This window comes from Mustelus asterias, chromosome 25 (assembly GCF_964213995.1).
Source record: "Mustelus asterias chromosome 25, sMusAst1.hap1.1, whole genome shotgun sequence".
In the NCBI taxonomy this organism is placed as follows: Eukaryota; Metazoa; Chordata; class Chondrichthyes; order Carcharhiniformes; family Triakidae; genus Mustelus; species Mustelus asterias.
The window spans coordinates 48592589-48606562 of NC_135825.1; the positions used below are offsets into that span (position 1 = coordinate 48592589).

The window sequence follows — 13974 nt, forward strand, 5'->3', positions numbered from 1 at the left end:
GTTTGTGTAGAACAACTTTTGCTTTTTATTCAAAAATAATTTTTACCATGTCAAAGGTGGCCATTTTCTAGTCTATGGTGTCGGTGAGCGGTAAGAGTGCTGGTGTTGTGGTAAATATAACATTAATTTGAAATTTAAGTGTTAATATTCAGAGAAACTTGGATGTACTTGTACATGGGTAAGTTAGCATGCAGGTACAGCAAGCAATTAGGAAAGCAAATGGCATGTTGGCCTTTATTACAAAGGGATTAGAGTATAAGAATAAGGAAATCTTGCTACAGTTGTATAGGACTTTGGTAAGGCCACACATGAAGTATTGTGTGCAGTTAGGGCCACCATATCCAAGAAAGGGTATTCTTGCTTTGCAGGCAGTACAGGGAAGGTTAGTTCCTGGGGTGACTTGATTGTTCCATGCAATAAGCTAAGTAAATTCTTCTGTAATGACCATTTTGAGATGCCTGTGATCTTTTGTTGTATTGAAGCACCACAAAGTGCAACATATCTATGTAAAAAACTTGAATATTACAGACTTTCTGATATGGCCATTTTGAAATGATATGTATATTGTAGTTACAGGTTTCTTTAGAATGCACTTCTTGAAGGAATTGTGTGCTTTAGGAAGAATATGTTAGCAGTAGATTAACTAACTTGAGTTGCCATAATGATGAGTGGAATTAAATTAGTTGGCATAGTGGGGGACTATGAGTTTGTATCTGTCTGAGGGTTTGTATACACACGCACACACACAGTTCTTGATCATGCCTGTACTCGTCTGGGAAGTTTGTAGAGATCAAACCAGACTTGTCGCTACAGGTATGGGGAGAAAATCTAGGGGTGAGTTATGGGTACCTGCTTGTATGTGCTCTACTTGCTGGCGAGTATTAGTTGGGAGCAGATATTTCCTTCATTCGCATCTTAATTCACTTCCTGGAAGGGTCTTTTGTTTTTTGGGCAAGACGTTAAACTGAGACCTCGTCAGATCCTTCAAGATCACATCAGACCATTCAATGAAGAACTGACAAGCTCTCCTGTTGTCCTGGCCTATGTCTATCCTACAACCAGCATCAAATTTTTAAAAACAAACTGTAAGCTGGACATGTGTCTCATTGCTGTTTGTGGGACTTTGCTGTGTGCAAATTGGCTACCAAGTTTCCCTACAATATTATAACAGTGAGTACACTTAAATACCTCATTGATTGTAAAGCTTTTTGGGATGTCCTGAGGTTGTGAGTAACTATAGAAATGCAAGTCCTTTCTCTACTTCTCACATTCTCTTACTTCTACTATTCCTCTCTTATGTGAGCTTTCCCCTTTGCTCTTACTATCACTGACCCAGACTGAATTGTGATTAGGGCTAACAATTTTTTAGTATGTTACGTAAGCTTTCTGGCAGAAATAGGGTAAATATGTTTTCTGTTGGAATGCTTTTCAAATCAACGTGTGAAGTTCCTTATGAATCTGTCATTTGCAAACTAGCTCGTGTCCAATTTGTGTGGAATGCATACAGGGCCAGTTGCAGGGAACAACAGTATTCATTGGTTATTTGCCACCTTCCTCTTCTCACTTCATCAACACCAACTCCCCCACATCCCCTGGCTGTCTTCAGTTTTGTGAGGATTTCAGTCAACTTTGCACATGAGTTGATGCATTTTGGGAGATCTAATAAAGGTAGGATATACACAATGAGCGGTAGGTTCCAAGGAAGCATTGAGGAGCAAAAGGACCTTGATGTATAAGTCCACAGGTCCCTGAAGGTGGCAGCACAGGTAGATAGAACATAGAACATAGAACATTACAGCGCAGAACAGGCCCTTCGGCCCACGATGTTGCACCGACCAGTTAAAAAAAAAACTGTGACCCTCCAACCTAAACCAATTTCTTTTCGTCCATGAACCTATCTACGGATCTCTTAAACGCCCCCAAACTAGGCGCATTTACTACTGATGCTGGCAGGGCATTCCAATCCCTCACCACCCTCTGGGTAAAGAACCTACCCCTGACATCGGTTCTATAACTACCCCCCCTCAATTTAAAGCCATGCCCCCTCGTGCTGGATTTCTCCATCAGAGGAAAAAGGCTATCACTATCCACCCTATCTAAACCTCTAATCATCTTATATGTTTCAATAAGATCCCCTCTTAGCCGCCGCCTTTCCAGCGAAAACAATCCCAAATCCCTCAGCCTCTCCTCATAGGATCTCCCCTCCATACCAGGCAACATCCTGGTAAACCTCCTCTGCACCCTCTCCAAAGCCTCCACATCCTTCCTGTAATGTGGGGACCAGAACTGCACACAGTACTCCAAGTGCGGCCGCACCAGAGTTGTGTACAGTTGCAACATAACGCTACGACTCCTAAATTCAATCCCCCTACCAATAAACGCCAAGACACCATATGCCTTCTTAACAACCTTATCTACTTGATTCCCAACTTTCAGGGATCTATGCACACATACACCTAGATCCCTCTGCTCCTCCACACTATTCAAAGTCCTCCCGTTAGCCCTATACTCAACACATCTGTTATTCCTACCAAAGTGAATTACCTCACACTTCTCCGCATTAAACTCCATCCGCCACCTCTCGGCCCAACTTTGCAACCTGTCTAAGTCTTCCTGCAAACTACGACACCCTTCCTCACTGTCTACCACACCACCATAGGGTGGTGAAGAAGGCATACGGAATGCTTGCCTTCATTACCTGGGGCATAGAAACAGGAGCAGGGAGGTGTTGGTACAACTTTATAAGACATTGGCTAGTCCACACATAGAGTAATGTGTGCTGCTTTGGTCACCACACTATCGGAATGACGTGATTGCATTGGAGAGGGTGCAGAGGAGATTCACCAGGATATTGCATGGGATGGAAAGTTCCAGCTATGATGAGAGGCTGAATAGGCTGGATTGTTTTCCTTGGAGTAGAGGAGGCTGAGGGGGGATCTGATAGAGGTATACAAAATTATGAGGCATAGATGGGGGAGATTGTAAGAATCTTTTCCTCATGGCAGAGGTGTCAAAGGCCAGAGGGCAAAGGTTTAAGGTGAGGAGTAACTGGTTTAGAGGATATCTGAGGGAAACAATTTTCACCCAGAGGGTTGTGGAAATATAGAACACGCTGCCTTAAGAGGAGGGTGAGGCAGGCAACATTTAAGAAGCGTCTGCGCGAGCACTAAAATCGCCAAGGCATAATAGGCTATGGACCAAGTGCTAGTAAATGGGATTAGTTTAGATTGGTATTTGATGGTGGGCATAGACATGATGGGCCGAAGGGCTTGTTTCTGTGCTGTATGACTATAAATGTTCGTACTGTTCTTTCAGATATTTTATGAATAAAGCATATTTTTCAAAAAATCTTGTTTTAGAATGAGAGGTGACCTCATTGATTTTTAAGGACATGACAGGGTAGACAGTAAGAGGTTGTCTCCCATGACTGGAGAAAATAAAACACAGATCCAGACTTAGGATAAGGGGTTTAGGACTGAGATGTGAAATTTCTTCACTTGGAGAGTATTGTGAATCTTTGGAATTCTCTACCCTGGAGAGTTGTGAATGCTCAGGAATCAAGTTATATGGGGAGTAGGCCTAAAGATAGAAGATCAGCCATGATTCTTTTGAATGGTAGAGCATTCTCGAGAGGTCACACGGTCTAATCTTGTTTCTTATACATTTTTGTTCTTAAGCTGCCTGGCATTAATTTTCTGTATTCATTTTGAGAGCATGCACTAAGATGTGACAATGACATTAAAATCTGTGCACTTTAAAAAAAAAAGATTTTTAAGGAGTTTGTTTCAAATGTTTCTTTTGATTTTCATTGTACCTGTTTGACCATGCATGGCAAATTATACTACTGGATGGATGGATTGAATTAAACCAAGTCGTGTCTAAGGGCATAATTGGCCCATCGCAATGTTTCCTGGTCTAATATTTTAAAAATGATACAATCTGCTTCATGGTTGTTGAAATCACAATTGGCTGACCTTATAAAATGCAATTGCATTTGACTTGATCATTGTGTTGCAGGAAAAATACTACTTAAATCATTATAGTTGTGTGATTTCAGTTTTAATTCACCACCTCAAATTTCTCTCAGCAGCAACACGTGGTAACAGGGCTGTCAACACAAAAAAACTTAATACTACCACATAGCTCAAGTTATTCTGTAGACACAGTCTCAGTTGGAGAAACAACAAATACAGTTGCTCTGCTCTGAGTTTGTCATAGTTCCAGTGGGTCTTGTAGAAAAATTTGAAAAATCCACCCTTACAGTCTACTGAAACTTATTACTGATAACTCTGCCTAATACAACTCTTTTACAACTTTCAGATTGACCACTGAGGGAAACAGGAAATGACGGAATACAAACTGGTAGTGGTAGGAGCTGGTGGTGTAGGAAAGAGTGCCTTAACTATCCAGTTGATTCAGAACCACTTTGTGGATGAATATGATCCAACAATTGAGGTAAGTGGGATCAATCCTGCGAGAATGTCGGGTATGCTTAAAGTAACTCAGGCCGTTTGTAATTATGCTGTATTATTTGCTTTAGTCAAAAAAATCCTAGTTTTTCAATTCTTTCAAAAGCAATTTGCTCATTTTCAAAACACAAGTATTCTTCCTATTACTGATACCAAAAACATCCCCTACCCCAACTGTAAACACAATGTTCAAATCCATTATTACCACCTTGCTTTTGCATTCAATCTCAAGCCTAAGATCTTATTTTCCCTTTTAAGTTCAGCCGTAGCTCCTTGGTAGTAATCTTATCTCTGTCAGAAGGTTGTGGGGTAAATCCAACTCCAGACACCTCAGCACAAAAATCTAGGCTGTTGCTTCTATACTACTGAGGTAGGGCTGCACTTTCGATGGGGTTGTCTCTCGGGTGAGACACCACGTTTTACCTCTTGAATGGTTTTAAAAGACCCCATGGCACTAATTTGAAGAGGAGTGTGGAATTCTCCCTGGATGACCTGGCCAATCTTTATATCCCAATAAATCACTAAAACCAATTACCTTGCCATTGTCCCATTGATGTTTTGGAAGGTTTGCTGTGTGCCGATTGAATTCTGTTTTTCCCAGAATTGATGAACTAGACTTCAAAAACACTATATGCTATAAATCACCATTGTACTGTGGGCAAAATGACAGCCGACGCCCACTCAGCAAGGTCCCACAAGTAGCTTAAAACATGTAGCATGTCTAACCTTTTCCAGTTCCGATGAAATGTCATTGACTTGAAACATTAACTTTTCTATCTCCACAAATGCTGCCTGACCAAGTATTCACAGCATTTTCTGTTTTTATCATTAAATATAAGTCCGTTGTTTAATATGTCACTTTTTCTTTACAATTCATTTGAGCTACTTGGCTAACTCTTTAATTTGGCTATTTGTATTCAATATTATTTTTAATTCAACTGATTGTACAACCAGCCTTGAGATTGTTGACTCTTAAATGTTCTTTTGGCTTCCAGTCGTTGCTTGAGCCAGATGTGATGATAGCGTGCTATTGATATATTTTATATTTAAGAAGAATGTTTTAAAATTCAGCTTTTTTTCTACAGGCAGTCGGTATGGCTAGAGGGAATGTAACTCTGATGTTGGGAGAGCAGGATAATCCTTTTAGCCATGTAGTGTTTACTTCGAATGCTAATGTATTTTTGCTTATAAATGGTAGATTTCCCCTGGGACTTTTGATTAGCTTGATAGACAGGGTCATGCGATAGTGTGGTTAATGGGAGGAGCTAGGTATGTAGCAGAGAATAACAGCTTTAGGTTCAGGCTGGGGTTTGTTTTGAAGACAGGTTTTCTACAAGTTGCTGTCTCTCCACAAAATCTCTCTGAAAGCTTCAAGGCTGTTAACACTCATTATAGCAAGTATATTTATGGTTGCTAACTGTATTTAAAGTGGTTTTAAAGCCTATAAGAAAAATGTTGCTTATTTGGAACTTGAAACAATGATAAGTTATAAATTAGTTGTTTCTTTTCGTTTTTTAAACTATTGTTCAACTGTTAATAGTTAAGTTGTTTCATTTGTTCGAGTTATAGCTAAACTATGTTATTAAATAAAGTGTGTTTTTCTATAAAAGTTCCCTAATTTGTCAGTGGGGTTACTCCTGAAGCAAAGCATACTATCCTTGATGTTTATGCCGAAATAGAAAAATTGTTGGTCTCGTCTGGCGTCCTAATATAATCTGGGGGTTCTCATCCAGGACCCTAACAGTTCATTGTCTAGTACTACGTATATCCTTGTTGGATATATAAGAAATAATTTCAAAAAAGAGTCCACAATGTTTCCATGGACTAATTTGAATAAATTTCCATGAAATACCACAAAAAGAGGATTCCAGCTACTACAACATTTAGCCCAAGTTCAAAGGTTTCTGCAAAATACTGCAGGGAAAGTTACCCACTGTTCTTTTGCTGATGAACTCCTCAGTAAAAGCCATTGGGTTTATTTTTGTATTCTGTTTGTCTTCTCTGTATATCATCCTGTCCTTTCAGCGTGCATGTTCAGTTATCTTTGCTAATTATTCCGTCACACAAATTCAAAAATACAACTTTGAAACCTAAAGCAGTGTTCTCAAATTATACAGTTAAACTTTCATTGTACATGACTATTAAAATAAATTATCTTAAAGTAAATTATGTTATCTTTCTCCTCGCAGGACTCCTATAGGAAGCAGGTGGTGATTGATGGCGAAACATGTTTATTAGACATTCTGGACACAGCAGGTCAAGAAGAATATAGTGCAATGAGGGATCAGTACATGAGGACAGGAGAAGGTTTCCTCTGTGTATTTGCCATAAACAATAATAAATCATTTGCAGATGTTCACTTGTACAGGTGGGTGCAGAGTCACTTTTCCATTTCTCCTCCATTTTTGTTCTTTTCTAAGATATTGCTAGCCTGTGAATTTGCTTCAGTTTTAAATTGCTACTTAACTCAAAGATCCATCAAATTCCAAAGCCACAGAAAACCTGTCTCATGAATCTTTGATTTTAAGAGTGATGTGAGTAATAATGTATTGGAGGAATAAACATTTATGACAAGCTAGTTAGGTTAAAGAAGATTGAGGTCCCAGAGCTTAATTTGATACATCCTAACATTGTAAAGAATAAGGTAACTTCCATGTCTATATAACTGGTATTTCAAAATTCTATTGAGTGTGGATGTATAGAAGTAGTAAACATGGTAGATGTGCAATTGCAGTGGAAGGCAGTGTACATGGACTTTAAGAAAACCTTTAAGAGGTACCTCAAGGGATGTTATTAGGTGGAATTGGGGGGGGGGCGGAGTGAATTAAGGGGAAACAAAAACAAATTTTAGTTAGGAGAAAGCAGAGAGTAGGGGTCAAGAGGAATGTTTTACTGGGTCAAAATAGCTAGTGGAAACATAAAAGGTTCAATTCTGGGGCCTTTCTGTTAGCTGTGTATATTCGTATATAGGCCTGGATGCACATGATAAAATTGTAGTCTATGGTTAACACTTTAGAAGAACAACATATATGTTGACACATTGGATGCTGTCAAGGAATGAACAAAAACATGGTACAGGCAGTCCCCGGGTTACGAACGGCCGTACTTATGTACCGACCTCCGTAAAGCCTATTATTTTTTAAAAATCGAGTTACATACAATGGTTCGTACTAACGAACGGGCGGACTACATTGCGTGACGCTCAAACACTGCGCGTTTTCAGCGGTTCGTCGGCCCGAGGGAGAACAACGCCACATACAATGTTAAAGCGCAAGGTGAAGCAGCGAGTGCCGATGTAAATGCTGCGAGAGAGTTTCCTGAAATGTTGGAAAAATAACTGTTCCGACTTGCATACAAATTCGACTTACAGACAGACTTAAAAATGGAACTCGTTCGTAACCCGGGGACTGCCTGTAGTTGAATTTATTACTATAAATGCAGTGGTGCAACTTAAAGAAAAACAATAGAAATTTTGTTCTGAATCAAAGTAAGTTCAGTGTTGAAGAGCAGAAGGGTTTGAGGATTTATGTTCACAGGACATTAAAAATAGTACCTCGGGTTTATAATGCTATTTAGAAAAAAAAACCTAATCTTTTCATTAGGTATGGCATATAAAAGCCAAAATGTAATGACAACCCTGAATGATACCTTGAGGCCTCAGAGTACTAGGTGTTGTAATAAGCTTAGCTATAGAGGAAGTCTATTGTGGCTTTGGAGAAGGTACAATTAGGAAAGACTTGGATGGGAGTGGGGGGAGGTAGGAAGAGGGAAAGGAGGGTTTTTCATTAGTACATTAAAGATAGATGGAAGCAGACTAGTTGAGGGGGTTTGGAATCAAGGTCCTTGATTTAGAACTAAGAACAAAAGGGTGTTGTGAGGCAATGGAACTCACTTCCAAGGTTAGTGGTTGAGGCAGCATTCAAGACAAAATTAGGTAGGTTGATGAAGGATAAATGCAGGGTCGATTAAATATAATATGAATATTTGATTTTAGAGAGTGTAAGCACTTACTGTATAGAGAGTAAACACTGGCTCAGGACAGCGAGTAGCATTTTCTGTGTTCAAGTTTCTGTGTATGGAGTAAAAGATTTCTTTGATACAAGAAATCAAAAGCTAAATCTTAGTAAAAATAAGTGCTCTGGTGTTTTTGATCTAGTACCTTTTCCATTGCCAGACCATGCCCCACCTCCTTTAGATGAGAGGACAAGGATAATCTTCATTCCACTTTTACCATTAACAACCAACTTAGATAATTCGCTTAAATAAAAACAGAAAATGCTGGATAAACTCAGCAGGCCCCAAAGTATCTTTGGAGAGAGAAACAGTGTTAACATTTCAGGTCCATATGACTCTTCTACAGAACTGAAGAGGGGTCCAAATGTAATGAGTTATATAGTTGGAAAGGTAAGTGCAGGTGATGGTGCAGAATGGGTGGTCAGGGATAGATAGGTTGGAATGTTGCGAACCATGCTGATATCTGTGAGGGCATCTCAATGTGAGACTCCAGTTTGTAGTAGTATATAGTTTTGTTCTGGAATGATGTGAGGAGTCATGTGAAACCACCTGTGAGGGAACAAAGCAAGTCCAGTCATAGTGTTAACAATTTCTCTAGACTATTTATTAAATTAAAGAAAAGACAAATATACAAACAGGACTATAATGCTATAGAACAAAGAACAGTACAGCACAGGAACAGGCCCTTCAGCCCTCCAAGCCTGCGGTGATCACGTTTACCTATCTAGACCAATTGCTTATATCCCTCTATTCCCCGTTTGTTCATATGTCTTATCAAGATAAGTCTTAAATGTGGCTAACGTAACTGACTCATCCACCTCACTTGGCAGTGCATTCCAGGCCCCCACCACCCTCTGTGTACAAAAACTTCCCCCCACACAACTTCCTCCACTGAACCTTTCCCCCCTTATCTTGAATGCCCCATTGTAATTGTCATTTCTGCCTTGGGGGGAAAAAGCTTTCAACTGTTCACCCTATCGATACCTTTCATAATTTTTCAAACTTCTATCAGATTGCCCCTCAGCCTCCATCTTTCTAGGGAGAGCAATCCCATTTTATTCAATCTCTCCTCATAGCTAATACTCTCCATACCAGGCAACATCCTGGTAAACCTTTTCTGTACTCTCTAAAGCCTCCAACGTCCATCTGGTAGTATGGTGACAAGAATTGGACACAGTATTCCAAATGTGGCTTAACCAATGTTTTGTACAACTGTAACATAAGTTGCCAACTTTTATACTCGATGCTCTGTCCGATGAAGGCAAGGAAGCCATATTTTTTCTTCACCATTTTTTCCCACCTGTGCTGCCACTTTTAAAGATCTGTGGACCCGTACTCGCAGATCTCTCTGTGTGTCTGTGCTCCTGATGGTTCTGTCGTTTATTTTATAGCTCCCACCTGAATTGGATCTACCAAAATGCATCACCTTGCATTTGTCCGGATTAAATTTCTCCACCCAATTTTCCAGCCTATCTATATCCTGCTGTATTCTCTGACAATCTTCATCACTATCCACAACTCTGCCAATCTTAGTGTCATCCGCAAACTTGCTAATCAGACCAGCTACATTTTCTTCCAAGTCATTTATATCTATTACAAAAGCAGAGGTCCCAGCACTGATCCTTGCAGACCTCCATTCAGAAAAATACCCATCCCTCTGTTTTCTATGGCCAAGATGTGGAGATGCCGGCGTTGGACTGGGATGAACACAGTAAGAAGTCTCACAACACCAGGTTAAAGTCCAACAGGTTTATTTGGTAGCAAATGCCCTAAGCTTTCGGAGCGCTGCTCCTTCGTCAGATGGAGTGGAAATGTGCTCTCAAACAGTGCACAGAGACACAAAAAAATCAAGTTACAGAATACTGATTAGAATGCGAATCCCTACAGCCAGCCAGGTCTTAAAGGTACAGACAATGTGGGTGGAGGGAGCATTAAACACAGGTTAAAGAGATGTGTATTGTCTATGTGTATTATTCTATGGCCAAGCCAGTTCTGAATCCATCTAGCTAGTTCACCCCTGATCCCATGAGATTGAATCTTTTGCACCAGCCTGCTATGAGTGACCTTGTCACATTCTTTACTAAAGTCCATGTAGGCAACATCCACAGCCCTTACCTCGTCAATTATTTTTATCACCTTCTCAAAAAACTCCATTAAATTAGTGAACCATGACCTCCCTCAACATTACCATGCTGTCTGTCACTAACAGGATCATTCAGTTCCAAATGTGAATAGATCCTATTCCTAAGAATCTTCTCCAACAATTTCACTATCACTGATGTCAAGCTCACTGGCCTATAATTACCTGGGTTATCCTTACTACCCTTCTTAAATAATGGGACAACATTGGCTATTCTTCAATCCTCTGGTACCCCACCAGTGGCCAACGAAGAAACAAAGATTTCTGTTAGAAGCCCAGCAGTTTCATCTCTTGTCTCCCTCGGTAATCTGGGATAGATGCCATCTGGCCCTGGGGATTTGTCTACCATAATGCTTTTTAATTCACCTAATGCTTCCTCCCCCGTAATGATGACTTGTTCTAAAGGGTTTGCACACCCCTCCGAGACACCATAGATCGATGTGTCCCTCTCCTTTATGATTACCAATGCAAAGTACTCATTAAGGATCTCACCCATTTCCTTTGGTTCTACACAGAATTTCCCTCCTTTGTCCTTAAGTGGACCAACTCTTTCCCTAGCTACCCTCTTGTTCCTAATATATGTATAAAATGCCTTGGGATTCTCCTTAATCCTGTCTGCCAAGGACATTTCGTGACCCCTTTATGCCCTCCTAACTCTCGGTTTGAGCGCTTTTCTACTTACCTCTATGTTCTTCAAATGCTACATCTGTTTTTAGTTGCCTGGACCTCATGTATGCATCCTTTTTCTTTTTGACTATAAGACAAGTAAACACCGGAAATAATAGACATACACACACTTGTATTTAGAAATTACCCCTTGTTCCAAACAATGTCTACGATACCTGAACTCTCCATTCTCCAAGTAATATCCACCTCAAACAAATCTAGAAGTCAAATCCAGCTTTAGTTACCACACAATGCCAGAAGGGTGATCCAATTTTGGAAGCATCTTTGCCTGGTCCAGCGAAGATATTTAAGCTGCCTTTGTGAAGATTTTTGCACTAGCTTGGCTGTAGGACTTTGGCCTCTGCTGTAAGCTGGCTTGCTGTTAAACTGGGCTTGCTGTTAAACTGGCCTTCCTGTTAGATATTAAACTGATCTGTCTGCTTCTGCAGGAATTGGCAATTATACGCTGGTTCTCTCTTTGCTCTCTTTGCAAAGAATCTCTTTGATTCTTTCTACTGTGTAATAGTTAGTCTGTATCTCTCACATTCCTTGAATCTCAAAAATTAGCATCTGTATGCCTCCACTGATCTCTCAGTCGTCTAGGTTAACTGCTTCCTGATGATAGAACTATTTACATCTGATCTTATCTAGATGCCTGCTAATCTCATTACTGGGAAAATGATGCATCTCATCGTCCCCTTGAATGGTGGCTACCGTTGTCACCAGGCAAAATCTCCTCTGTTGCTGGATAGATTACATCCTATCAGTCCCTGTGTTAATTCTGGGTCCTGATGTTACCAGGCAAATCCATGACAGGAACTAAGGATATATTGACAAAGATGTCATGGACATAAGGCATGGGGGTATTTATGGAGACATTAAGGACTGAAGAAGTGCTAATAGTGGCATAAAGGTAAGTTAGCAGAATGTCTTAATGGGTCAGTACTCAGAGAAAGCAAAACTGACAGCAAAGGACAGTGTGTGTGTACGTGTGTGCGCCGGTTCACAGTCTAAAGTTGTTGAACGTAGTGTTGAGCCTAGAAGTCCGTCATGTGCTTAATTGGAAGATGAAGTGTTGTTCTTCCAGTTTGCCTTGGGCATCACTAGAACGTTGCAGCAGGCCAAAGCTGGACATATGGACATGAGCACAAGATGCTGAGTTGAAATGGCAAGTGACCAGAAGGTAGGGGTCACGTCTACAGAGTGAAAATGCTCCACAAAGCAGTTACCCAGTCTGTGTTTAATCTCCCCAATGTAGAGGAGAATGTAGAGGAGGCTGCAGAGCAAACAACAAATACAGTAAACCAAATTGAAGGAGGTGCAAAGTGAAATGCTGCTTCACCTGAAAGGGGTGTCTGTGCTCTTGGGCAATGAGGATGGAGGAGGCAAAGGGGCAGATATAGCACCTTCTGTGATTGCATGGGATGGTGAGAAGGGGTGAAGGGTTGAGGATGATGGAGAAGTGGACTGGGGTATCACGGCGGGTGTGGTCGGGAGGGAGGGCGGGCTGCAGAGAGCAGAGAATATGTTTAGTGGTGGCATAATGTTAGTGGAAATGGCGGAGGATCCTTTGAATACAGGGGCTGGTGGGGTGAACATTGAGGACAAAAGGGGCACCCCTTTAATTTGTGTCAATCTTTTTGGTGAAATAATTAAACTAAATCAAATCAACTGAGGGACAAATAAATATTCTGTTAATCTTTTTGGCAAAACAATTAAATGAAATTAAGTTAACTGGGGGACAAATCAAAAGGGACAGTCTCCAAAAAAGAAGGGAAGTGCCCGAAACAAAAGAGAAATTAGAAATGAAACTTAAAACATCAAACTAAAATATGATTAAAGGGGTTAATAATGCACCCCAATCCCTGCGATGCCCAGCAGGCACGGCAGGTCTCAACAGCCTCCGACACCGCATGCTCTCTCGCGGCCGGGTGTCCCTGGAGAATGTAGCTGCAGTATAGGGGCAGACAGTTGGGTTGGACGACCCCTTTGGCCTGGACCTGTTTGTGGCAAATTTAGCCAGGCTCAGTAGAAGGTTCACAAGGCGGTCCTCCGTCTTTCCCGCCTCCTTCCACACCGGGTGTCTGTAGATCAAGAGAGTGGACCAAAGTGTAAACAAAACATCAACAGAAGGTTTTTTAGGTAACTAAAAAGAACGTACAGCCTATGACATTCAACGTAGACATGACTCACGGATTCCACAAGGTTGCAAAAACGGCATGTCTTTTGGGAACCTGTGAACTGGTGTAACCTTCGATTGTACGGAACTGCTGCATGCACCACCCTCCACCCCAGGTCCCCAAGATAGTGGGGGAGGATCCCTCCGTAGAGGGACCTCCACTGGGAACCTCTGCCACTGGACGACAACAGGGCCTGCCAAGGTGTATCCGGGCGACAGGCAAGGAGACTAGTGGAGGGTGTGCAGCAGCAGCCCATACAGGAATCACCACCTTGCAGTGACAAAAGACACGGAGGGCATTTATCTTGTGTCCGTGCTGATTTTGTCAGCCTTTCCAAGATCTTCTATTCTGCCTCACCTCCTCCAACCTCCATCTCCATATATATAATTTATTACATTTCTATCCCTCTTCAGTCCTGTGGAAGAGCCTATGGACTCTATGCTAATTCTGTTTCTCTCTCCACAAATGCTGCCTAACCTGCTGAGTTTATCCAGCATTTTTTTTT

The 13974-nt window shown here is 41.1% G+C and overlaps 1 protein-coding gene across 3 annotated transcripts in view; it reads left to right on the top strand.

Moving 5' to 3' along the window:
• The window catches only part of LOC144479162 (GTPase NRas), a 69240-nt gene that overhangs the window by 19493 nt on the left and 35773 nt on the right, over nucleotides 1-13974 (top strand). For all 3 annotated transcript variants that reach the window (XR_013495478.1, XM_078197749.1, XM_078197748.1), the window contains exons 2-3: nucleotides 4321-4455; nucleotides 6659-6837. Coding sequence is in view for 2 of the 3 variants with exons in the window: in XM_078197749.1 (XP_078053875.1) it covers nucleotides 4345-4455; nucleotides 6659-6837 (290 nt within the window). In the remaining variant the exon portion in view is untranslated. The remainder of the gene's footprint in view (nucleotides 1-4320; nucleotides 4456-6658; nucleotides 6838-13974) is intronic.